General features: G+C 37.1%; 2 protein-coding genes and 1 non-coding gene across 3 annotated transcripts in view; 2 read left to right on the forward strand and 1 right to left on the reverse strand.

Annotated features, from left to right (window-relative positions):
• The window catches only part of ADSS2 (adenylosuccinate synthase 2), a 55,552-nt gene extending 36,626 nt beyond the window's left edge, over positions 1–18,926 (reverse strand). Inside the window, exons 1-4 of the mRNA XM_012751300.2 lie at positions 18,533–18,926; positions 4,178–4,280; positions 3,252–3,320; positions 474–524 (exon numbers count right to left, since the gene is read on the reverse strand). Of these exons, the coding sequence (XP_012606754.1) occupies positions 474–524; positions 3,252–3,320; positions 4,178–4,280; positions 18,533–18,715 (406 nt within the window). The 5' untranslated portion in view covers positions 18,716–18,926. The remainder of the gene's footprint in view (positions 1–473; positions 525–3,251; positions 3,321–4,177; positions 4,281–18,532) is intronic.
• Positions 18,927–19,249: 323 nt separating this feature from the next.
• Positions 19,250–27,803, forward strand: part of CATSPERE (catsper channel auxiliary subunit epsilon) — a 110,296-nt gene continuing 101,742 nt past the window's right edge. The window contains exons 1-2 of the mRNA XM_012751298.3: positions 19,250–20,642; positions 22,376–22,424. Of these exons, the coding sequence (XP_012606752.2) occupies positions 20,578–20,642; positions 22,376–22,424 (114 nt within the window). The 5' untranslated portion in view covers positions 19,250–20,577. The remainder of the gene's footprint in view (positions 20,643–22,375; positions 22,425–27,803) is intronic.
• On the forward strand, positions 24,395–24,535 carry LOC142862532 (U4 spliceosomal RNA). The gene has a single exon (XR_012913611.1). It is a non-coding gene; the product is annotated as a U4 spliceosomal RNA (small nuclear RNA).

The raw sequence follows: 27,803 nt of genomic DNA on the forward strand, positions 1-27,803 counted from the left end.
GCCCATACCCCACTACTATATAATATATTCATGTAACAAAACTGTACTTTAAGAAAAACTATTGAAATAAATAAAAGCTAAAAAGCAGTAATTATTACATTTTAGGCACAGAATCATTATAAATATTTGCCAATGATAGACTTATTTTTACATAAGCATTACATGTTTAAATAAATGTTCTTTGCATTTTGTATATCTTATTTTTTAATAGAATTAGAGATGTCTCATGAAATACTGCTTATATTACAAATTTGCTTAGTTAACTTTTCTTTAGAAATAAGTAAATTTTAACCTGGCTAAAACAGAAAAAAGAAAAAATTAATAAGATTATTTTGTATTTGGAACCCAATTATTACAATCTATCCTACTTAGGTTAAATAAAAATAAAATACAAAACTGGTTAATAAATGCTGTCATTTGATAAATTTCTGATGAAAAGATAGTTATAAATAAATGCAATATGTCCTCCTTACCAATATGAGCTCTGTCAGATATAATAAGCCTTTTTTCCCAGCCTTCTAGTCCTAGAAGGAAGGGGGAAAAGATATATTTAATCAAATATTTTTGTAACAGTTTTTAAATCTTAATTCCTTCAGAAATATAATGTCTGAAATTGTTTTTGATGAAGCAATCATTTTTGTATCTTTTCTTCTGCACAGGAAACATCACATCTAACAAGAGTTTTCTTACTTATTCATTCTATATCCACATCGGTCACACATCAGTGTCTTGCTCTAAAAAACTCCAAACTCAAACCAGTCACATCCACATAAAATATTTCCAGGAATCCAAAAAGTAAATGGTGTGAAAATAACATTTTTTGCAGTTGGGGTTGGGGTGGGGGATTAGGTACCTAGCAGGAGCACTTTGAGAGAAGGGAGTTAATTTTAGGAATGGTAAGAGAATGGTGCCCTTTCTCAAAAGATAATTATAAAAACATGATTAAATAAAATACTGATATTCTCACTAATCTCTTCAAAGTACTGTCAATTACTGTACTTATTACACTGAATTGTAATGAGATATATCTATCTATTCCACTTAACTGTGAACTGACATGATTAAGAGATAGTTTACAGTATTTTGTAACTATAACTGCAGAGGCTATGAATTATCATAGCATGGGGCCTATTATCCAATAAATGTTCAAAAAAAAATGATTGTTACATGAATAAATGAATGCAAATGTATGTTTTTCATTAAAGACGGTACTTTAAAGCAGGCTATATGGATTCTAAGGATAAACCATCAAGCTCCAAACATTGTCAAAATTAATCTTGGGACATTAAAAATTAGTTGTTACCTTAATATGCAAAAATTTGTTTTGAAAATTTATTCCTTATGGATTAAGGTGGAGAATTCCCTCACTAATGTACTAAAGGTAATGTACTAAAAGGTAAACCTCTATTAAGCACCCTCCTCTACAGTTGTTATGACATGTAAATACATACTCTAAAGTTAGTGTAGGGGATATTATAAAGAAAATCAAACAAAAAAATCCAGTAAAGAAGATTCAGCAGGGTCAGGATAGACCAGAATGAAAAACGGAGTGGGGCAAAATCATTAATACTAAAAGGGATGAAGCAGAGCAGAGAGTAGCAGGGGAACCTCTAGTTGACCGATTTAAAAAGCGGAGACGAGAACATAAGTATAAATGCAGGGAGTACGACAAGAGATAGTAGCAAAGACAGGGTTCTGTAAAGTCAGATTTAGTTGTTAGGAACCCTTGAGGATAGATAGCTACTTGTAAACCTGAACAATAAACTTTAACAGTAATATAATTCAATATTTTAAATTTGAGCTAATCCAAGGGGAAACTATACTAATGATTTTCCTCAATTGTGTATTTTAGGTTGAGTATCTCTTACGTGAAATGCTTGGAACCAAAAGTATTTCAGATTTCAGATGCTGAAATATCATCATACTGGGGATGAGACCAAAGTCTAAGCATGAAATTCATTTATGTTTTATATACATCCTACACATGTAACCTGAAATTAGTTTTATACAGTATTTGAAATAATTTTGTGCATGAAACAAAGTTTGTGTACATCAAAACATCAGAAAGCAAAGATATCACTATCTAAGCCACCTGTGAAGACAATAATCTGTGGTTGTTTGGCAACACCATCATCCCTGACTTTGAATATATATGCTACCAATAACTGATCAATTTCTTACACTTACTCACACATAAGTACTTAACAGTAAAAAATATGACATACCATTAATATAGTGAAAAATAATGTGTTCAGGGTAGCTAGGCAGCACAGAGGCACCACCAGAATACCTGTATATCAGCTAATTGAACAACAGCAACAGAAACAATGGCAGGCTTTCAGTCTCTCCCTATAGTGCTGTCTTGTGATTAAAAGTTTACCGTATGCTGTATTTATTAATGCCGTTGGCGCATCCAGCCTGCACATGTGCCATTTTATTACCTTCGTGGATATGCCTGCATAGGAGAATCTGGGTGTGTGTGGAAAAGATATATCATAGCTAAAAGGGGCTGAGGTATTTTTTCCCTTGGGAATGCTGAATAAACCTATGTGTTATATGCCTGCATTTTGACTGCAGCCTATTGTTTGAGGTCAGGTGTGCAATTTTTCACTTGTGTTATCACGTCAGTGTTCAAAAAGTTTCGGATTTTAGAGCATTTCAGATTTCAGATTTTTGGATTAGGGATGTTCAACCTGTATTTATAAAGTCAAATTGCCCTCATAACCTAATGAGGTGGTCAAGTTGGATGTAAACAGAACTCTAAAAATTCAAGAGATCAGTTAAGGCAAGAATCCAAGGTTATTTCTTTTAAGGAGATGGGAATGGATATATTGCATAAAAGCAGTATTTCTCTCCTTTAGAAGGAGGGACTTAAACCCCTTTTTACCCCTGGTTTGTAGCAACCATGGGAGAGCTCTAGATCCTCTAGGAAACAAGATTGATAGTGTGCAACTCAGGAATTTCCTTGACTTTTGCCACCAATATATAGTAATCCTAACTACCTTAAGATAAAGTTTGCAGATGACCTACGTGTAAAAAATCAGGACTTACAAATGACATTATTATGTCTTACGTCTTGTCTAAAATTATGATTATAATGAATAAAATTTAATAACTGATATTAAAATTTTATCCTATAATAACCTAAAATTTTAAAACGTAAGACAAAGATGTTAAATTTGTTTGGCATGAGATGCTAATAAAACCTCACAAAAAATAACTGGTTACTAGACAGACTCATTCTTCCATACCTTTTCCTTTTTGAACATTTTTCTCTGCTTCTTCAAACAATCCAGGTAGATGAATTACCACACCATTTCCTAAAGGAAAACAAATTCCAACCTTAAACATCTATAATTATAGTGTAGCATATATAATTTATATGACATTTTGATTTATCAGGGAGTTATCATGGAAATGATTCCAAGTTTTAAATAGTAGTATAATATAAATATATAATAGAATATAACACAGAGAACATAAAACACTAAAATTACATTCAACATAATTTGAAATTTCTTTGAAACAAAGTGAAACATGTTATTTTGAAAGAAATACTTCGAAGGTTATGTATTTTTAGGCAAATGGAACCTGTTCACAGTAGACTGTAGATCAATGTTTTGGTTTTTTTTATTTCCCCAGAGATGGGGTCTCCCTGTGTTGCTCAGGCTGGAGTGCAGTGGCTATTCACAGGCACAATCATAGCTCATGGCAGTCTTAAACTTGTGCCCTGAAGCCATCTCCCACCTCAACCTCCCAAGTAGCTGGGACTACAAGTGTGTGGCACTATGCCTGGCTTCTAGATCAGTGTCTTTCAAATTAGGGAATCACACCCTATTAGTCATAAAATCAATTTAGTGGGTTGTGATTAATATTTCTGTGAGTCACAGCTAAAAGCATCCAGAAAACTGATTTGATGATGTAATACTTCTTTACAGAATTAAGACTGCCAATGATCACAGATAAATGCAAAGTAATCTTTCCAAAATGTATTACTGCTAAAAGATCTAAGAGTTACAAACAGCCAAAGTTAGGTATATTCTAGAAGGTATCAAGGTCAAAATTAGTAAGGGATTAATGAACCATTTGGTGAAAGAAATTGGTTTTTATAATAAAAATGAATATCATGATCAATCAGGAAGGGAAAATGAACAACCAGTTCAGTTTATATACTTACCAATGAATGCAGTAACATTTGGATTAATTATTCCACTGGGTAAAAGATGAAAGTCATATTCCACAGAATCTACAACAACTGTATGGCCAGCATTATTCCCTCCCTGAAATATAAGATAGGAGAAAACTGAGCATGGCAATAAATATGAAAAATAACATACCTCCTTACAAAGTAAATTAATCACTTCCTGCTAAAATGTCAATATAACTTAAGGAAGCCCAAATGTTTGCCATGTATACTGATTTGTTAAAGCCTTCATAATAGTTTTGCTCTTTCCTTTCCGTACTACAGTACTCTTGAGTGATCATCCTCGAGTATCTGGAAACTGGAGAATTTAGGTTTCTGAAAGACAGAAAGTCATGTTCCTTTTTAAAAGACAAAGAAAAGTAAAAAAACATACAGATAGCCATTAGTTGTTAGTCTGTCTTTAGCACTATGTAGGAGGTGCAGCAATCTAATTATTTATAATTAGATCATTAATTAACTGCTAATTGATTAGATTAGCAATCTAATTATTAATAATTATCCACGATATTTTATCTACAAAAACATGTCTCTAAGATAGAAAAGAGTAATCTATCCAGTTACCCTAACTTAATGTAAATGTTCATATAATTCCCATTGTCCTTAGAGTGTGTCAAACAACTGTGTGACCTGAAATTTGTATTCTTACATGGAAATCAATAATTAGAATCTCCCCTAAGTTACTTCCCCAAATATTGGTTATCCTGGGACTCAAATTTATAAATCAGCCTTGTGAGTTTGGTTACTGACAGAATCTGCTCATCTCTGGATAAAGTAATATATTGCTGGGTCAAGGAACCTCTAACACTGAGACTCATACCATAAACTCATGGTAAAACTTTCCACTCTATGAAGTTTGTGCCCATGTAGCAAATAAATAGTAAAATGTACACAGAATTAAATCATAAAAATTAGGTACAAAGGAGACTGAATATTAAGTGACCAAATATTTTTTCTAAGTTTACTTTTTTCTTTTTCTTTTTTATAGAGACGAGGGTTTCACTATATTGCCCAGGCTGGTTTCAATCTCATGGCCTCAAGTGATCCTCCCACCTCAGCCTCCCAAAGTGCTAGGATTACAGTCATGAGCCACTGCATCCAGCTCTAATTTCTAAGTTTAAAAAACTATGGAAGAAAACACAAGTCAATTGACTACATGTATGTTTAAACTTCTATACAATAAACTAACTCTTAAAAGTAAACAACAAACTAGGAATATATTTGCAACAAATAAAAACTTTTAACAACATCCTTATGTGACATTAAAAAAATACCAATCAAAACCGTATCTCCTTATCTCAAAGAGCTAAAAATAGAAATATCATTCGACCCAGCAATAGCATTATTAGGCATCTACCCAAAAGAGCATAAGACATTCTATTATAAAGACATCTGCACTTGAATGTTTATGACAGCACAATTCACTATTACAAGGATGTGGAAACAACCCAAGTGTCCGTCAATTCATGAGTGGATTATTAAAATTTGGTATATATTTACAATGGAATATTACTCAATTCTAAGAAATGACAGTGAGCTAGCACTGCTTATATTATCCTGGATTCAGCTTAAGCCCATTATCCAAAGTGAGGTGACACAAGATCAGAATAATGGGCTCCACATGTACTCACCATCAAATTGGTACTGACTGATTACTGCTCAAAGGGTGGTGGTGTTCACCAGGGATTCGGGGGTTGGGGGTGTATTCCCACATCTGAGGGATGTGGTGAGCATTGTGGAGGGGAAGGGCATACCTCTAACCCTTGTTAGGGAGAGGCAAAGATATAAAATGTAACCAAAATGTTAAAAAATATATATTTATCGAGTACCAGGCAGGTGGGAGGAGGGATGGGTATATACATACATAGTGAGTGTGATGGGCACCATCTGGGGGATGGACAAGTTTGAAGCTCTGACTCGAGGGGGAAGGGGAGGCAAGGGTTACGTAACCTTAATGGTTTATACCCCCATAATATGCTGCAATAAAAATAAATAAATAAAATAAAAGAAGTTGTGAATAAAAAAAAAAACCAGATTGCCTGAGAATGACTAGTTTAACTTGATCCAAGGTTGTTTTTTACAAACTGAATGTTATTCACTTTTTATTATACCAATTCATCACCAATCATGAGTTCACAAAAAAGCTAGAAAAATAGGTCCTGCTAAAAAAATCTTCAAAAAGCAAACAATTTACAATGTTTTGCACTGTATAAAGCAAAGAACTCTTTGCCTGAAGACTAATGTATATCATGTACATAAAAGAAAAAAAAAAAGACTGGTGAGCTATAATCTACAAGATGACAGGTGAGGGCAAGACACAGGAAGACAGAAGCAGGAACATTAAGCAACACCTTCATGTTATAACAAGGGGACAGGTGAATATATTTTACTATTGATTTTTTAATAGAAAACGTCCACCTATGATACAGTCTCCAAAAGGCACAGAAGCATGGTAAAATGTGAAGTCTTTCTCATACCCTTGCCACAAGGCAACCAGTTATATTCTTAAAAGATTTTTCCTGAAAGTTTGGAATGGGTTTCCTAAGTCAAAAAACACTTTTATAAAAAGGCTCATATTGCCATGAAGGATAAAGGGAAACTAAAATACAGGTAAGAATTGTCCTATGAGTCATTTTAAAAAGACTAAGTTAAGATCACTGTGTTCATTTGGTATGTAATATATATCTAGGATTCTGTCAGATTTGGTGATAAACTTGCACAAGCACATAAAATAATAAAACTATATACCAGGAAGTTTATTGCAACATTGTTTATAATGGCATTACCAGACCAGTTAAATTATTATATGTTTATATACAAAAGAAAACAATATAGCTCTTAAAAGAATGAGGTGATTCTGTTTGCAAGGTTATGGAATGAGCTTTAAATTTCGTTAAGTAAAAAAAGCAAGGGCCGGGTGTGCTGGCTCATGCCTGTAATCCTAGTCCTCTGGGAGGTCGAGGGGGAGGATTGAGCTCAGGAGTTGGAGACCAGCCTGAGCAAGAGTGAGACCCGGTCTCTACTAAAAATAGAAAGAAATTAATTGGCCAACTAAAAATATATGGAAAAAATTAGCCGGGCATGGTGGCGCATGCTTGTAGTCCCAGCTACTTGGAGGCTGAGCTAGGAGGCTCGCTTGAGCCCAGGAGTTTGAGGTTGCTGTGAGCTAGGCAGACGCCATAACACTCTAGCCTGAGCAACACAGTGAGACTCTGTCTCAAAAAAAAAAAAAAAAAAAAAAAAAGAATATGAAGCCAATTAAAATGTCTTTAGTCCCCAGGAAAATGCTAATTTGTTATTATCATAATCATTTAATTCTAAATTGTTATAAATTACTAAGTTTAATAAATTTTTATGAATTGTTATAAAGTATTGGTAACTTTGAGACAAACAATGAATAACATTATCATCTAAGCAAAACCAAGGCTTTCTTTTTTAAGAGTTGGGGTCTCACTATGTGGCCTAGGCTGGCTTTGAACTTTTGGGCTCAAGCAATCCTCCTGCCTCTGCCTCTCAAGTAGCTGGGACTAAGGTGCACGACACCACACCTGGCTAACACCAGTCTTTTAAAATCCATCATTTGTTTAATGTAAAAAACAAACTATCTACTCTGTCATTGTTGGAATAGGCCATTAAAGCCAAAATTATTTTCATAGATATACCAATATAATCATTTGGTGAAATAATCATTAACTTGGTAGTGCATGACAATGTTCTTGTGTAACAAAAGCCTACTTTCTTAGCTAATATTTTACTAAGGCAGTAATGATAGAAGTAACGATAAAAAAGAAATGATGGCTACCATATATATGTGTGTGTGTATATATATATGTAAATAAATTGTTTTAAGCAGATGGTTATGATAGATGACTAATTTTAGGAGGACAAATTGGCTTAATTCCTTAAGTTCATCCATATTTATGCATACCGTGTTTCTCTGAAAATAAGCCAGGGTCTTATTTTTATTTTTCCTCAAGAAGACACCCTAGGGCTTATTTTCAGGGGATGAATTATTTCCCCCTCAAAGCCTCAGCTTGCAGCATGCACAGGATGGCTGGGACCTGACAGGGGGAGCCGACCTTGTTGGTGGGGCTTCCCCTTACCTTTCCGGTCACCTCTAGGATAGAAGCTGTCACGATGGGCAGATGAGAAGGGCTGCTCATCTTCTTTACCGCTCTGCAACGAAATGCATGAGATGTGCAGATACGCTGCGTAGCCATGCCCATCACTAGATCTTATTTTCGGGGTAGGGTTTATATTGTGCAAATGCTTAGAAATCCTGCTAGGGCTTATTTTATGGGTAGGTCTTATTTTTGGTGAAACACGGTAGTTCAGGCTGGAAAAGTTCAGCTGTAAAACACTTGAAATCACTTTACTATAAAGCTTGTTCACTCAAATATTGACCAACATTTTGCAATAACCAATGTCACGTTAAAGATTATTATATAGTTTAAATATCATTTAAATTATTTCATTGAGTATGGATAGATGGTTAAATATACCCAGAAAACCCCTAGATTATCCTATGAAGGATTTAGGGAGAAAATTTAAGTGCTTATTAATATTTGGTCAGTAATGCCCTATGGGAGAACTGGAGCATGATAACTTTTAATCTTGAAACACACTGTGCAGAAGGGTCCTCAGGTAAACTGATAAGGTGCTACTCCTAAGGGGTTACTTATGAGGTTATCTATTCATGAATTAAGTTTTAATATATTGGATTTTATAAAATGCAACAGAGGGAGTCAAATTTGAAGTGTCTATTTGTATGCTAACCTAAATATTGTGTGAAATATGCAAAATTCACCTTGGGAGTGCCTGCAATTGTCCTCGAACACAGATTATACTGGTTCAAGGAGAGGTCACATATTTTAGCAGAGAGCAAAACAGGAGTTTCAAATATGAGCACCATTACTGACCACCACTTCACTCTCCCATCTATAAATTATAAGGGCAGATGGAGCTATTTCCCACATAGGCAACTCTATGCAGCATATGCCAGCATGAGCAACAGCAAGGATATGTTTGTTTAATTGTGTTTAATGATTCCCTTAAGTAGCTCTGGGTAGGCCAGATAGCACTAAATAAATGATGAGAGATATTTTGTTGTTGTTGTTCCACTTTCAATAGAGACATACTACTGCCTTCTCAATCCAAATTTTCCTCAATCCAAACTTGATGTTATCCCCCAAAACCAGCACTAATCATATATTCACATTAATAGTTACATATAATTACCTCCTGCTGATTTGCTAAATTCCCATAACACAATCCTAGTCACTCATTTAGTATTTAACAAGTACTCTTAATTATCACAGCCATATGCTTTATGTTACCTAACTAGAAAAATAGAATATGTTCAATTAATAGTTATACAAAGAGCTGTGAAGCTCAATGTTGCTTTCTGGATCCATTACATCAATAGGGAAAATATTTCTCAATGATTCTTGATGACTTAATTTTTCTAACAATTTTGAAATATACCTCCCTAAACCCAAAGAAACAAAAAAACAGTGAGTACGAAAGTAGCTGCATGTTATGTGGTAGGTTTCTTTGAGGAAAAACATAACGCTTTACATGATGTTCTTATTATATTAAATACCAAGAATAAATGAAAATTAATTATTTTAAAGTAAAGAATATATGAAAGAAAATTTAATTAGTTCTCATCACAGTCACAAAACATTCCCTAATATGGTATATATTAATATTTCACCAATTTTGTTTGACTATTATCCTTACATTAAGATTAAATACAAAGAAATATTAAAGAAGGCTCTTGATTACAAAAAAGAAAAGTGTATCCCACTGCAGAGCTATGAAATAAACTGGAACATTGGGATAGAAGAAAAGCTGAACTAAAAGTCTATGCTCTCAAAGCTGAAAGGCAAAGTTTCAGATGTACCTTTTTCGTTTTTTACAATCAACATACAGCTAATCTTCATTGCTTTAATTAAGGTTAAAATAGTAAGAACTAATTTAACTCCAAACATTCTTTCCCTCTAGAAAAGCACTAGAGGTCTACAGTATATCAGCCTGTTGGAAAACAATTTACAAATAAGAATAATCCAGAACGAATGTTTCCTCATACTTTATTTTCCTATATGAAATTAACTCCAGGTCAGTTACAGCTTTGCATGTTAGGTCCCTCTTCTTTTCCCTTTCTTTGCAAATCACAACAATCATCCCCCTGGCCACTGTGAGTGATCTAGATAAGGAAATCTCATCCAACCTGAGCCAATCAGCTCCTCTCCCTTGGGAATTTGATGTTGGGTATTAAGAAAAGCAGTTACTAGTTTCAGATGCCTGTTACCTAACACAAGCATTCTAAAGAGAAAGGCTGCCAATTCTAGCTGCTGAAATTCTAGGAGCAGCTTTTGTCTTAGGCCAGCCTTACGCTTGGCCATTCTGCTCTTTCTTCAAACAAATCCCCATTTTGCTTAAGATAATTTCTTTCCATTGATTGCAAACAAAGAATCCAAATGATTCACAAAACAAATTTATTACAACATAGTACATATATACCTTGCTCCCTGAGTTCACATCTTGTATTAATGATAACTGAATATAAAAATGATTAACTGCTAAACATTAATAACATTTTATACTATCAAGGACAAGACTTTTAGACATGGTACTGCAGGGTATAGGAATGATATAATAGTACTAGTTATTTTGTAACTATTCTCAGTTTCTCAATGCATTCTTTTCTTCCTAATTTGATGTTAAGTTTAAGGATGTCAGAAGACAAGTATTTTGAATTTTCTTTCCATGGCTTCTCAGAATCAAAGGCTGTCAAGCTCAATTCTAGAATAAAATTTTGGATCATGAAATGTTAATATGTGTAAGTTTCTAATTTAGAAGCTCCAAAGGTCCAGGGAGGTTAAAAAAAATTATGGGAGGGTATGAAAAAACATTAGTTAACAAAAGTGACTCTTAATTCTTAACTTGGTTTGCTATCAGGCCTTTTCCTTCTCCAAATCACCCCCTTCTTCACTGCCCCAAATAAAGGCAGTGGACACCTCTGGACAGTGTTATAAACCTGAAACAACAATATCTCTTCTTCAGCAACAGTAGAGGCTTAAGTGTCAAGGGCTAACCACTGCTTGCATATAGCCCAGAGGCATTTCTCAGGCCATTAAAATAGTCTGTGTGTCTTCTCTGTGTCCTTTTTGCTCTGAATACTTGAGCAATGTACTGTAAACACAGAGCCCAAATTGAACATCAATTAAGAAGTTAGAGTTAACTCTGTGGATTACAGCAGAGAGCAGCAATGCCTCAGACCCCAGGCATTTGACCTATTCCGCGACCAAAAATGGGTTGCCATATTTTATCTAGTCTTCAAGCTTTTTAAGACCCTAACAATCTTTTGAGTCAATGCTTACTACCTATGCTGCTTTCTTGGTAAAGACTGTAAGACCTATTTCTTCCCCCTTCCAGATGAAACATTTCCCTATTTACCAAAACTAAAGCACTTATCAATCTACAGCAATAAAGTCATTATAAATAAGGATAGAGCAGGTTAAGTTACTACCAGTAAGTTGATCAAATTAAACTATTCAGCAGTAACCAGACACACTAGACAGGAAGAGAAAACATATACAGGGTATCTGAATTTCTTTTTAGCAAAGACATTTAAGTGCACTGCTCAGTTATCTTTTAAAGGCTTAAAGATACCCACTTTACCTTACATTATTACAACTACCTTCCAGTTTCTTTCTTTTAAAAATAAAGTCCCTGTTGGTCAGGCGACGTGGCTCACACCTGTAATCCTAGCACTCTGGAAGGCTGAGGCGGGCGGATCATTTAAGCTCAGTAGCTCAAGACCAGCCTGAGCAAGAGCAAGACCCGTCTCTACTAAAAAAAAAATAGAAAAAATTAGCCAGGCATGGTGGCGCATGCCTGTAGTCCCAGCTACTCGGGAGGCTGAGGCAGGAGGATCACTTGAGCCCAGGAGTTTGAGGTTGCTGTGAGCTAGGCTAACACCACGGCATTCTAATCCGGACAACAGAGTGACTCTGTCTCAAAAATAAATAAAAAAACTAAAGTCCCTGTTAAAGCATGACCAAGTTTCATACACACATAAATGTCACACAAATAATGAAAATCTCAGGTACCTTGTATTTAATACCTTAAATTGCCATTATAAAACAAATTCTCACCATGAAAGCGGAAAGGTATTGCCTTGGAGGATCTTAGGTTCCTAATTAAGAAGATTTAGATTCTAGGTACCAAACTCTAATATACACACTTGCTAACCCAGCATCATAGATGGGAGTATGAGACATGCAACCAAAAAATGTATAAACCAGTGACTTTATACAGCTCTGTGTCAATGCTTGATAAAAATTCACCTAATCACTATATTCATGAAGGTATTTTCTTAATAACATACTGAAATTAAAGATCTCTACTGAAATTAAAGATCTCAAGTCAGAAAAGTTTTTTTAAATCATTAAAATTCTTCCTTTAAATGGATTTTAAACACTTAATATAAACAAAAATCTCATTTTTAGAAATTTCATGGGCCTCCTTTTCAAAAAGAATTTTATTATATTGAATCAAATATAATTAAAAGTTAGTTCAATGTAAAGAACCATCTCACCCTAGAGCCAGAGTAGCCATGGGAACTCCTCCTCTTCACTTACTGTTCTTTTCCTTGCTTTCAGCAGGCAATATGAAAAACATCTCAATGTCCCTTTTTCTATTGATCAAAGTCACCAATTTTCACTTATCAATATGTAATAGCTCATCCACACTAACCTTTGGTGTCAAAATCTGAACATATAGTTCCTGAGAAATAATATGTATTACATCTTATATTGTAACTAGATTTGTATCCAGTTACAATATAAGTAAGCTCTTAATATTAAGTACGTATCAATTTACTGGTTCACTCTAGATTTGTTCTAGGCAACAGTTTTTCCTAGAGATATTTGAATCTATCCAACTAATCCATTTGTTCCTACGAAAATTCAAGAAACAATAATTTTGATCAGATACTACTGAAATGGTCTCATATAACTTAAAAATTAATGCTTCAGAAGTAGAGATGATGGTATAACACATGTATTAATTGCAACAGACTTAAATAGTGAACAACATGGGGCACCTTCATTGACCAAACTTTGAGATTTACTGCCCTCAGCAGAGAAAAACTAGTTACTAGAACTGGATATGACATTCAGCTGAAATACGTTGAAGAGATACATGAAAAAGATACAAATATCAGTTGTCTATTTTCTCATAGATACAAGAGATAAGACTTAACATAAACAATTAAAGCCTTTGAACATAATGGTAAATGTAAGAAATACTAGTTAAAATACTAAATAACAAATGTTAATCCAAGGAATGCTGGGGATTCCACCTTAAAATCATGCCAACAGTCAAACTGTCCAGAGAGATGTTAAAATAATTGACAGAAAAGGGTTAAACTACTAATTTCAAAGGGATGATCCAGCCATCCAGAATCCACTAGTTGAGTATTTTCTTTCTACATCACATAGTACAGATGCAATGAAAGAAAACAAAAAAATGAACAAGCCCCCCTTGAGAAAACTTATATTCTAATAGGAAAAGCACAGTAACCAAAGAGAACAAGATTTAACCAAGAATAATATACTAGACATATGTAAATACTTTTATACTAGGGAAATACTATAAACTGTATAAAAGCAACCCTGACTGCGCTCTTCGGCAGCACATACACTAATAAAAAAGCAACCCTGATAGGAAATAGAAATAGCAATTGTTATAAACCTGGTTTACCTTAAATGCGAATCATTTACTACCTTTAATATTATGGGAAGTAGTCTGGGAGATCATTTTAGCAGTACAAGATCAAGGCCTTAAATAACACTAAAGTTACTTCCTTTTAAAGAGAGAAAAGTTTCAGTTTGCTGCTGGTACGTCTTTTTCACCTACTAATGGCTGGTTTCAGACCCTCAGCAGATACCAGCATCTAGCTACAAATTAGTAACATTTTTTTATTGTGTTTATTTTTATGGCAAGCTTGTATATACATATAGCAGTGATACAGTATAGGTTCCCTTATGATTAATTTTAGTTATTATTTTCAAAGCCCTGAAAAAAAACATGAAGAAATGGAATACTGCTCTAGCCTTTCCTAATCACAGGCAACTTCATGCCTGTCATCGTACCCAGACCACCAAATTTCTTTTCTCCAAGAGCAATAAATAAGCAATTGCTTAAGGCCTAGTATAAACTGCCACAGTTAAAACGTCACTGTAGTTTCTGCTCAATAAAATAAAGAAAACAAAGTATAGCATTTTACTTTGAGAGGATTTGAGGGAACAAACAGTAACAAGCTTCCTAACAAAACTACTTTTGTGCTGCCAAAAAGGAGCCTTCCCGGTGTTATACTTTTACCTCTTGAAAACCTACACTAGTATCCTTCTCCACCCCTACCCTTGCAATACTTGCTTACATAGCAGTTGTCCGCTAGATTGTGGGCAACTTGTAGGCACAATCCCTGCCTTTTTCAGCTTTTTGACTCTGGACCTAAGTGGTCCCCTGTTGATACTCAGTATGTGTTTACTGGATGAATGACCTGTATCTGGAGTTGGTCCTATACTTAATTCCTCTTTTTCTTAAAAGACATATCAATTTAATATTAAGTCATCAGTAGCAGCTGTCCTTTGATGCAAGTCCTACATACTTATTTATGGATCTAGAGTACCTACCAAAATTCTTCATAAATCCTGAATCTGAAAGACATAGGCCTTAAGTGCTATAATAATGAAAATGCCAATAGCTTTGCATCTATTCTTTCCAAAAAGACATTTTATATATTAGGATACATAGTTACATGCAATGTGTCAGCTTTTCTTTTTAAAACTACATTTTATATTGGGAGAAATTCTTTGATTCCACTGGTGAAATATGGATACATTATAGATATACTACTTCTGGACAAACAATGCTGTACAAAATTTAAGTTCATGACATGAATATGGTAAAAAAAATATTAAACTCTAACAAAGGACATAGTTTTAATAACACAAAACTTGAAACATCAAAGAAGGCAATCCAAGATCAAAATGTGTCCTTCGATGTTGACTTTTCCAGCTCTCTATATATACTTATTAAGAATTTCAACATTCCATAGCACATCTTATATTTTCCTGGTTAGAGCTGGAACCCATACTATTAAGTGAAGTTTCCCAAGAATGGAAAAACAAGCACCACATATACTCACCAGCAAATTGGTATTAACTGAACAGCACCTAAGTGGTCACATAGGTACTACAGTAATAGGGTATTGGGCAGGGGGGAGGGGGGCGGGTATATACATACATAATGAGTGAGATGTGCACCATCTGGGGATGGTCATGATGGAGACTCAGACTTGTCGGGGGAGGGGGGGAAAATGGGCATTTACTGAAACCTTAAAATCTATACCCCCATAATATGCCGAAATAAAAAAAACGAATTTCCATATTCTTCAAGTGTATAACCTAGGAGAACTTCATTAAACTTAATAGGGGTGACCAAATATAAAGTTACCAAGGTGAATCACAAAAGAGATATGCTTAAATCTATTCATTACTTACCTACTTTTCACTAACAAGACCAATAAGGAATCCTAATGATCCCTTAAAAGGCACTAGAAGAATATAAAGATTCTATAAGCAAAGTAGGATATTAAGTCAAAAACTTACAGGTGAGGAAAGTCTCCTCATTTGCCTGGCTACTATCTTCAGCTGACATTTTAAAGCCAAACTTGTTTCCCTCTCTATCACTTCTCTAAATTTTCCAAGAGCATCAGTTCGGATTGGTTCATGACTTCCTTCAAGATTATTTTCCCAGTAACAGTTTCCCATCTACAAACTAGGTCTAATATTTTTCAATGGAATATTAAAATTGAATAAATGCCATAATGGTTGTTCCCCAAACCTTCTTACAATCCATAAGGTAGCTCAACCAAGTAAGAAAAGAGAATGCCAAGAATGACAGCATGAAGGGGATAAACAGGCATCAACCTCTCTCCCCTTCTAGGCAGCAAAAGTTAGGTATTCTTTTTTTTTTTTTTTTTTTGAGACAGAGCCTCACTTTGTTGCCCAGGCTAGAGTGAGTGCCATGGCGTCAGCGTAGCTCACAGCAACCTCAAACTCCTGGGCTCAAGTGATCCTCCTGCCTCAGCCTCCCGAGTAGCTGGGACTACAGGCATGCACCACCATGTCTGGCTAATTTTTTTCTATGTATATTAGTTGGCCAATTAATTTCTTTTTTATTTATAGTAGAGACGAGGTCTCGCTCTTGCTCAGGCTGGTTTCGAACTCCTGACCTTGAGCAATCAGCTGGCCTCGCCCTCCCAGAGTGCTAGGATTACAGGATTACAGGCATGAGCCACCGTGCCCGGCCAAAAGTTAGGTATTCTTATCTGTCTTTCCACACTGCATGGCCAGATCTGATTTTGAGACAAAAGGAAGGTAAAGGATGGGCTTCTGGAGCAGCACCTAAGGCAGTGTGGGGTGAGAATTCAACAGTGTTGCCACTGCTTAACAGCACTTGGAAGTGCTATTAAGTAAGGCAGTATGTATGTTGCCAGAGAAGTGGAGGAATACCATGTTTCCCCGCAAATAAGACCTACCAATAAAATAAGCCCTAGCAGGATTTCTAAACATTTGCACAATACAAGCCCTGCCCCCAAAATAAGACCTATTGATAGCTGTGGCTATGCAGCGCATCTGCACAACCCATGCATTTCATCACATAGTGGTAAAGAAGAGGAGCAGCCCTTCTCATCTGCCCCATGGTGACAGCTACTATCCCAGAGGCAACCTGAAAGGTGGGGGCAGCCCCACCAACAAGGTCGGCTCCCCCTGTCAGGTCCCGGCCATCCCGTGTGTGCCACAAGCTGAGACTCTGAGGGGAAAATAACACATCCCCTGAAAATAAGCGCTAGGGTGTCTTCTTGAGGAAAAATAAATATAAGACCCTGTCTTATTTTCGGGGAAACACAATAGAAGGATGGAAAGGGAGGGAGAGGTGGTAGTGCTGGTGCCGGTGGTTATACTAAGAGGCAATTGGTATAATAGCTACCTTAGCCAAAAAATGGGCAGAGTGGATTTCTCCATGCAAAAAGAACAAAAAAAAAACAAGAAAAGTCAGAGAATATTTGCACTTGGCTTTTTGCATACCTGTGTTTTCTGTTTCTGCATGCTCAAATGATATTCAATTTTAGATAGAAGGCTTCCAATCAAGTGGGCCTACTAACTTTGAATATCTACAGCATGGCATCATCATATCATCAACAAGAAATATTCTTGCAACCTTAACAGACAGCAGTTAGCTTCAAAGAATAGATTTTGTTTTGAATGTGGTTACTGTTCATCTATTTCGAATTCTGAAATTGGATATTATCTGAGAGTCTTTACATAGGCCTCCCCTCTAGGCTGCTTCAAAGTAAACGACAAATAGGAAGAAAGTGTACACTGAAAACCGCGTGTTTACCGTTAAGAAGTACATTACCAACCCATTTCCCAAAAGTTCACTTTCAATGTGACCATAACAATGTAAATATTTCCAAATACCCAATTTGATGCCCATGTATCTACTTTCCTCACTCTTTTTAACAGAGCTGGCATTTTTTTCCTCTACGACCAACGAGTAAAAGTAATCTCCCCTTAATATTAATTTACAGAGTACGGAGTACCAAAAAAACAACAACAACAAAAACCACAAAACAAAAACAAAAAAATAAACAGGGCTCTAAAACCGTCCACGCCGAAAGGTGGGTTCTGATGTCAACAAACCAAGTGGACCGGCGGAGGCAAAGCACTGCATGCCACGGGCCTGCAGGTGGGGGAGTGGTGAGTCTAGATTTCAGGGCATTTGGGAAAATCCACTCCCACTCTGCAGCCCTGGGTGGGTGGGTGATGGGCAGGCAGGTCGCGCGGCCGCCTGGGTCTCTGCCCTCAGCCGGGAGAGTTGCGAGCAGGCCTCGGGCGGCAGCTCCTCAAACTCTGACCGCATCCCACCTCCACCCTGGCCTTAGTCCTGGGGCTGAGCGCCGATCCCAGACCGAAAACTGCAACTCCCCAGGCATCGCACGTCTCTCAAGGGCTCCCCGTCATCCCGCATTTTCCTTCAAAAGCACCCCAAGCTTCACCCCAGACCCCAGGTTGGGGGTTCCTGACCTCCCGCCATTTCTCCACGTCGCCGCAGCTCGGAGCAAGGAGAGAGCCTCAAGGTGACACCTCATTTTGGCCGGTGGGTCCCGGTTCTGGCCCGAGTTGTTGGGCACTAGAAGCCAGGAAGCCCGAGCTCCCAGCCCCGCTTCCCGTCAGGGCGCCGTCGCCTCACCTGGCAGCGGCACACGATGTCGGCGTCCTGCGCCAGCAGATCCACCACCTTCCCTTTGCCTTCGTCGCCCCACTGCGCGCCGAGCACCACCGTCACCCGGTTTCCTCCGGGCCGCGCCTTAGGGCGGCCGTAGTCGCCGTTGGGCAGGGAGGATGCCGGCGGGTTGGTCTCGTCGAACGACATGGCTCCAGCGACGCGAGGAGAGCCTGAAGGAGACACCGTCGGCGAAGAGTGCGCGAACTGAACCGCTCTGCGGCCGCCAGCCACATGCGGAGGAAGAAGAAGCCAGAGGCCGGCCCCGCCCCCGTCGGGCCACCACCCTCCAGCCAGGCCCCGCCCCGCTCGTCGCACAGCCCACTCAAGGGGGGACCATGACTGCCCCGCGCAGGCCTCTGCAGCACCGCCCGCAGGAGGAAGCCCTGGTGGCTGCAACCGCCGGCACCCTGGACCGAGGCCACGCCCCTTCCGCAGCCAGGCGCGCCACTCCTGTACGAACCTAGAGAGCGGAAAAGGGCAGGGGCGGGGCTTCGAGCACGCTTCGCCCTCAACGTCCCGCCTACCGGGTCTCCCTCCAGCTTTCAAACTGGAGAGGCGCGGAGCTGCGTGCCGAGCGTCGGACTACAACTCCCGGCATGCAGCGCTCCGGCTGCGGCGACCTATTCTGGTGCCAGTGAGGCGGCCATCTGCAGTTTTGACTCTGAAAGCGTTCGTGTGAGTGTTCGTTTCGTAAAATTTTTTTTAAGATTTATGTTTATTGAGGAATGAGATAGCGTGTCCAAAATACAAAGTGTGGAATTGCAAAATACAAACAGGATGGAATTTGAACTTATAAGTTTAGAATTGGAAATTAAAGGTCCAGAAGTAATAGAGATAGGAACAGGGATCAAAAAAGACAAACTCAAAAGTAAGGCTGTAAGGTAGAAGACGTTAGACCTGAAAAGCTATAGCTCAAGTAGAATCTTAACCCTTCCCACTTAAACATTTACACAAAGGCTCAGAAAGGAGTGAATTACCTATGTCATATAGTACATATATGCAGATACTGTAATGCACTTGGGGTTTTAATCCCCACACCGTATAAGGTAGGTCATCCTGTCTTGTCCTTATTTTATGGGATTTAAGATCTAGGTAACTTGCTCTAAGGAGGCTTGAATTAGTACCTAGACAGCCTGAGTCCAGAGCCCATGCCCTTCCCGTATGTTCCACTCCTCCTGTTGGTATTTCAATTGTGGCTAGACTGGAGTACACCTGTTGATGTAATGCTCTACCAACCGCAATACAAATTATAACTGACGTCTAATTCTAATAAAAGTTGCTTCGGAAGAAAGTGGGAGTAGAATCACATTATATGTGTCTCCCAAATCGTATATGCTGTTATGTTCCCTAATGGTCCCTGGAGCGCATTTTAATATTTTATTATTTCTATTAAATGTGTTACATAAATAAACATTTGAGAATTCACTATAACCTAAGGCTGACTGTACTGGACACTGATAACATGGGAGGAATAAAGATACGATTTCAGCCCACAAAGATTCCAATTATTTGGTCCATCAATAAATAAATATAATACTATATAACTGGTGTTTATCGTGACTTTATCACAAACCATTTATAAGCAAGAATACAGTCATATTTTATATTCTAGTGCCCAAGGTAGTGTTGGGCATATAGTAGATACTCAATAAGCACGTTACTATTCATTTCTGTTTAATTTTTTAAAAATCATTTATGGCGTGCCTTCTCCCAGGAAGGCACTGCCAGACAATGTATTTGCTATTGCAGTGTCTACATACAGTGACACGAAGATTGGGGCAAAAAGATAAACCTAAAAGTTTCACCTTCATTCAGGCAGCTCGGATTTTTCGAAGGGTTTTTGCTATCTCACTCCAGGAAAGCACGGTTCTGCTAGTTTACTCGCTGTGCAAAGGGCGACCCCGCCCAGCAGCGCCGGGGCCTAAACGCCTGCGGGCAGACGCCCAGCTGAGCGCGCGTGTCCCCGGCGGCCGCGGAGGAGGCAGTTGGGCCGAGGCGGAGCCAGCGCCATGTCTGCGTGGGGAGTGGCGGTGCTCCTGTCGTGGCTGAGTTGCTGCGGCTCGGCCTTGTGGAGGTAGAGAGACGCCAGCCGCGGGCGGGCGGACCGGGCGGGCATCGCCTCTGGAGCTGGGCAGGCGGGGCCTTATTCCCGCCTCTCCACCGCCAGCGTCCTGGGGCCGCTCGCCCTCGCCGAGCACGCCTCATCGCCTCCGCTCCCCAAACGCCAGCACCGGCGTCCCGCCGCTCCCGCCCGAGTTTTCCATGAAAATGAAAACTGAGGGCGGAAAATGAGGGGATGCTGTTAGCCCTCTGCTAATCTGTTCAAGTTCCCGCAGAAGGGTCGTGGTGCCCTCACACTGCGGTCCTCTGAACGACTGGGCCCCTCTGAATTGTTTCTGCCAGAGAGGAGCGAATGGAAACCAAGAGGTCGTCACCAGAGATTGGCAGGCGCTTTACTGGGGTAACTAGGTCGCTGGTGGTTTATATGAGGTAGTCGAAGCTGAGTGATTTGTGAGGAAGTGCTTTGTAAAATGTAAACACTGCACAAGTGTAAGGACATATAATCCCTGTATAAAGTGAGTTGATCTGGGGAATGAAGACGTTTAAAGTTCTGAGAGAGATCGTCGATGCAAGTTTGATTTGTGTTCGGTATTCGGTAACTGCTGCATTGGAAGGTGTATCAAAATATTTTAGGCTTTCGGCGTAGGTCAAACACAGATGCTTAACCAGAAAAATCACATTCCACGAATATTCTGTTTTTGTTACAAGAAATAATGATTACTCTCTAACATTTCTTCTCTATGAAATGGAAATAATAAAATCTGTCTCCTGGGGTGGTTGAGAGGCTTAAATGCTATGATATATAGACACAAGAATATATTTTTTCTATTATCTGTTCCTGTATTCCCATTCTACCACGTCCTCAATATTTAAGAGCATTCTTGACCTTTAACCCTTCCTTCATTTCCTAACAGATATTTAAGTCCCTCTTTGACTTCACTTTCCTCTCTCTACCCAGCGTATATTAATAAAATATGTTCTTTGAGTAAACCATTTTCTCTCAAATCCCTTACCTACTTATCCTCCTATACCTATCCAGGAATTGGTCTTCGATACATCATAGTCTTAGGCATCTGACATAAGCTGATAATTATTTTATACTGATTATATGTTGAATAAAATATTAAAAGTTAATTTCATTTCACCTGTTTATTCTCACACTTTTGGTGGCTACTAGAAAATTTGTAATTACGTAGATGGCTTGTATCATATTTCTGTTGGACAGTGAGTGCTACTTTAGATGGATCATATAGACAGAAATTAAAGTACCTTGGATAATTGTTCATTATCACAAAAGTGATAATGAACAAGGACTGACAGAAATTTGCTGTTTATTTCAGTGTTTAAAATAAGAAATACTGGTTTTTGAAGTTCCAGTCTTTTTTGTTTTTGTTTTTGAAATTCCAATCTTTATTATTCTTATTTTAACTCAGTTTGTAAGTGAAGGAGTTAGAGCCAGTGTTCTTCAACAGTTTTCAGCATACCAATAAAAGAATTAAAAGATGAGTACTTACTTCTCATCTCATTTTATTGTCTTCAGATACTGAGCAGACCCAAACACACCTAGAATGATGGGTAGAGGTCACTGATAGCCCAAATTTTAGCCCTGAGTTTACTTTCCAGGAAGGGACTTAGGCAGAAAGGTATAGCTCTTGGGAGCCCAGGTATGCCCTGACCATAATAGAATCACTCGTATTTAGAAAAGAAATTAGTTTTAACATTCGTATTTGTCTTTTTCCTCCACAGGTATTACAGTAACAGCCCAAATTATAACATTTTTAGTACCAGAAGTGCAGTAAGTATTGAATATTTGTACAAGCCATAGTTAAGTATTAAATTTTTTGAACTTGAGAGCAGAGTTCATCATACTCAGTTTTACAGCTCAGTGTCACTCTTTTATTTCTATCCCACTCATCATCCTTATATATTAATAGGTCCCCTCTTCAACACATGTCCCTAAATATGTGTGTAGCAAAAAGAGTGTTGTTTTGAGTGTTTTTGTGACTTACTAATAATATTTACAAAATATTGTTATAGATAGAATTACCATATATATTGTCTAGACAATTGAGAATGTGGGTGCTATTAATAATTATACACCATATATAAACTGGAATTATCTAGACCTATGGTCTCCAACTCCCTGGCCTCAGACCAGTACTGGTCCGTAGCCTGATAGGAACCGGGCTGCACAGCAGGACGTGAGTGGTGGGCCAGCAAGCTAAGCTTCATCTGTACTTAAGCCTTCCCCATCAGTTGTCTTACCACATAAGCGCTGCCTCCTGTCAGGTCAGCTATGGCATTTAGCTTCTCATAGGAGCGTGAACCCTACTGTAAACTGTACATGCAAAAGATCTAGGTTGCATGTTCCTTAAGAGTATCTAATACCTGATGATCTGAGGTGGAGTTGAGGTGGTGATACTAGCACTGGGGAGCAGTTTCAAATGCAAATTACCAGTAGCAGAGAGGTTTGACTGCACAATAAATGTAATGTGCTTGAATCATCCCAGAAACCATCCCCCATCCCGATCTGTAGAAAAATTATCTTCCATGAAACTGGTCCCTGGTGCCAAAAAAGTTAGGGACTGCTGATCTAGACAATTGAGGATGTATTGTCACACAAACTATAGACATAAAAGGCAAGAGTGTAAGCTGTTAGAACCAATGATATTGCAGTTTGCTTGAAAGCAATATTAAGAAAGAAATATTGAATGTACAGAAGGCCCTTTAGGAATTAAACTTTCCATGATTATTCTTCACAGAAAACATTAAAAAAATTCATCTCCACTCTACATGAATTGAAATGGTATATCAGTTTTCTGTTTGAATACCCCCAAATCACTTAAAACACTGGAAATTGTTAAGTATAGTGGAAACATTCTGTAGGTACTTGTCTACATTTAAGCTCATCATTATAGAGGTTTATACATAAGCTTGGTAATTTCCATAGAACTTATTCTCTGTTTTGAACTTAGATTTTTAAAATATTTTATTATGGAAACATTTAAATATATTCAAAAGTATAGAAATTAGTATAATTTAGACATACACAAAAGTATAGAGATGGATATAATATGTCCCTGTGTATCACCCAGCTTCAGTATTACCAACTCATGGCCATTTTTGTTTCATTGACTCTACCACCCATTTTCTCCCCTCTTGTATTATTCTAAAACTATCCCAGACATATCCTTTCATCCATAAATATTTCATTGTGTATCTTTAAATGATAAGGCCTTTCAAAAAAATGACCACAGCCATGGCGATAAGGCAAGAAAATGAAATAAAAGGCATCCACTTCAGAAAGGAAAAGATAAACTATCTCTAAGTGCAGATGACATACTCTTTTATATAGAAAGCCCAAGGAATCCACTACAAAACTATTAGAACTAATTAATGAGTTTAACAATTTCATATGGAAGTTCATAGAGAATTTCATATGAAAATTCAAGAGCACCAGAACAAACAATCTTGAAACAGAAAAAGTTGTAGGACTCACAGTTTCAGATTTCAAAGCTTACTTCAAAGCTGCAGTAATTGAGATAGTATGGTACTGACATAAGGGTAGGATTATAGATCAGTGGAATAGAATTGAGAATCTAGAAATAAAACCTCATGTTTATGGTCAATTGATTTTTGATAAAAATGCCAAGAAAATTTCAGTGGGAAATGAATAGTCTTTTCAATAAATGGTGCTGACACAGCTAGATATCCACATGAAAAAGAGTGAAGGTGGACCCCTACCTCAGACCACATTAAAAAATTAGCTTTGTGCAGTGGCAGTATTGTAGCCAATGAGGTTTATCCAAGGCGCAATTATTGCTAATTGAAAACTTTTCCCAATACCCTGCCATGACAACTTGAAATATAGTCGGCATTGGCAATTTTGGACAATCTCTATGGAGACTGAATTTAAAAAAAATTAACTCAAAATGGATCACAGATCTAAATATAAGAGCTAAAACTATAAAACTCATAGAAGAATATATAGGGAAAAATCTTTGTGGCCTTAGATTAGGCAATGGTTTCTCAGATATAATACAAAAAGCACAAGCAATAACAACGACAAAAATAGATAAATTCAACATCATTAAAATTAAAATCTTTTGTGCTTTTAAGGACATCATCAAGAAAGTAGAAAGTCAACTCACAGAATGGGAGGAAAAATTTAGAAATATCTGATAAAGAACTTGTATTTAGAATATATAAACAACTATTATAATTTAGTAATACAAAGACAAACAGTCCAATTTTTACAATAGGCAAAAGATCTGAGTAAACATTTCTCCAAAGAAGATATCCAAATGGCCAATATGTAAAGTCTTCATCAGGGAAATGGAAATCAAAACCATAATGAGATACCGGTTCACAGTCACTCAGATGACTATAATCAAAAAGACAGCCAGTAACAAGTGCTAGGTTGTGGAGAAATTGGAGCATTTATACTGCTATCAAATGTCAAATGTTGCAGCCACTTTGAAAACAGTCTTCAAACAATTAAACATAGTATTACCAATATGGTCCACACATTTTACCTCTAGGTATATATCCAAGAGAAATGAAAACATTATGCCTACACAAAAACTCACACAAAGAAGCATTATTCATAATAGCCCCAAAGTGGAAACAACTGAAATGTCTATCCGTGGATAAATAAAATATGGTATATTCATGTAATGGAATATTGTTTGTCAATAAAAATGAAGTACTGATAATGCCACAACATGGATAAAAATATTATGCTAAGTGCAAGAAGCCTTTCCCAAAGGACCACAAATTGTATAATTTCATTCATATGAAATGTCCAGAGGAAAATGCATGTATAGAAACAAAGAGTAAGTTAGTAGATGCCTAGAGCTGGGACGTGGGAGTTGGGTGGCGACTTCTAAAGGATGTGGGGTTTTTTTGTGAAATATTGAAAATGTTCTAAAATTGATTGTGGCAGTGGTTGTAGAACTATATGAAGATACTAAAAACCATTGAATTATACACTTTAAATTGGTGATATTTCAATAAAGTTTTAGAAAAACCATAACTACAATACTCATTAGCACACTAAAGATTAATAAATAATTCCTTAATATTATCAAATATATAATCAGTATTCAAATTACCAGTGTTCTTAGTCTCACTGTTCATGTTGGAAAAAAAAACAAATTACCAGTGTTCTTATAAATGTCATTTTTTGTTTGTTTATGTAAATTGGGATCCAGATAAGGTTTATATATTATGATTATATAATTTTTTAGTTCTTTCTGTGAAAGGTAGGTTTATTGAATTATTTACATACAATAAAATTTACTCTGTTTAAGCACATAGTTTGATGAGTTTTGACAATGCATATTGTGGCATAATCACTACAATAATGAAGATATAGAATATTTATATCACTCCAAAAAGTTCCACCATGTGCTTTACAGTCATGCTGTACCCTCCCCACCATCAACTATGGGCAGCCACTAATCTGTTTCCTGTTTCTATAGTTTTCCATTTATTAAATAGTCATGTCAATGAAATCATACAGTGTATAGCTTTTTTGGATCAGTTTTCTTTCACTTGGCTTGCCTTCAGATTCATCCATAATGTTGTATATATAAGAACTTTATTGCTTTTTATTGCTGAGTAGTATTCCTTTGCATTCATATATCACAATTAGTATATTCACTTGCTGATGGGCATTTGGATTATTTCCAGTTTGAAGCTATTTCAAATAAAACTGCTGCAAACATTCATGTACATATGTGGGAACATATGTTTTTATTTCTTTGTTAAATACGTAGGAATGGGATTGCTGTGTTAGAAGGTAAGGACATTTTTTTACATCAAATAAGAAACTACAGAATGTTTTCTGAAATAGCTGTGCCAAATGGTACATTCTCACCAGCAACACAGGAGAGGTCCCCTTGTTCTGCATCTTTCATACATTTGGTTTGAATTCTCTTTTATCTAATACCAGGCTTACAATCCCTGCTTGTATATTGATTCTTTTTGACAGGACCATTTGCCTCTTGTACCTTTGCCCATTCTTTATATTTTAAAAAATTTTTATAGTTAATAAACTTCATTTTTTAGACCAGTTTTAGGTGTACATAAAAAATGAGTAGACAGTATAGAGAGCTCCTATAAAACCTCCCCAGTTTCCCCTATTATTAACATCTTGCATTAGTGTGTTACATTTGTTACAATTGATAAGCCAATATTGATACGTCATTATTAATTAAACTCCAATAGTTTACATTAGGGTTCAGGCTTTGTATTGTACATTCTGTGTTTGGACAAATGTTTAATGACATGTTTCTACCATTACAGTATCACATAGGATAGTTTCACTGCCCAAAAAATCTTCTGTGCTCTGCCTTTTGAAGCTTCCCTTCCCCTAACCCCTGGCAACCACTGAACTTTTTATTAAATACTTTCTGCATAGTTTTGCCTTTTGCAGAATGTCATATAGTTGGAATCATACCACATGTAGCCTTTTCAAATTGGCTTTTTTCACTTAGCAATAGCATTTAAGGATCCTCCATATGTGTATCGATATGGCTTAATAGCTCATTTCATTTTAGTGCTGAACAATATTGCATTGTCTAGATGTGCCACAGTTTATCCATTCACATAGTGAAAGACAGCTTGGTTCCTTCCAAGTTTTGGCAATTATGGAAAAAGCTATAAAGATTCATGTCCAGGTTCTTGTGTGGACATAAGTTTTCAACTCATTGGGAAAATACCAAAGAGCAAAATTGCTGGATTATATGGTAAGAGTATGTTTTGTAAGAAACTGCCAAACTATGAAAGTGTCTATACCCTTTTGCATTTCCATCAGCAAGGAATGAGAGTTGCTGTTGCTCCATATCCTTGTCAGCATTTGGTATTCTCAGTGTTCTGGATTTTTGTGAGTCCAATATGTATGTATCATACTATCTCATTGTTTTAATTTGCAATTCTCTGATGATGTATGATGTTGAGCTGCTTTTCATGTACTCATTTGTCAGCTGTATATCTTCTTTGGTGAGGTGTCTGTTCAGACTTTTTGCCCGTTTTTTACATTGATTTTTTGCTATTGTTGAGTTTTAAGAGTTTTTGGTATATTTTGTATACCAGTCTTTTGTCAGATACAAGTAATTTTGCAGATATTCTCTCCCAGTCTGAGGCTTGCCTTTTCATTCTCATAACAGTG

Source organism: Microcebus murinus, chromosome 19 (assembly GCF_040939455.1).
Source record: "Microcebus murinus isolate Inina chromosome 19, M.murinus_Inina_mat1.0, whole genome shotgun sequence".
NCBI classification, from domain to species: Eukaryota; Metazoa; Chordata; class Mammalia; order Primates; family Cheirogaleidae; genus Microcebus; species Microcebus murinus.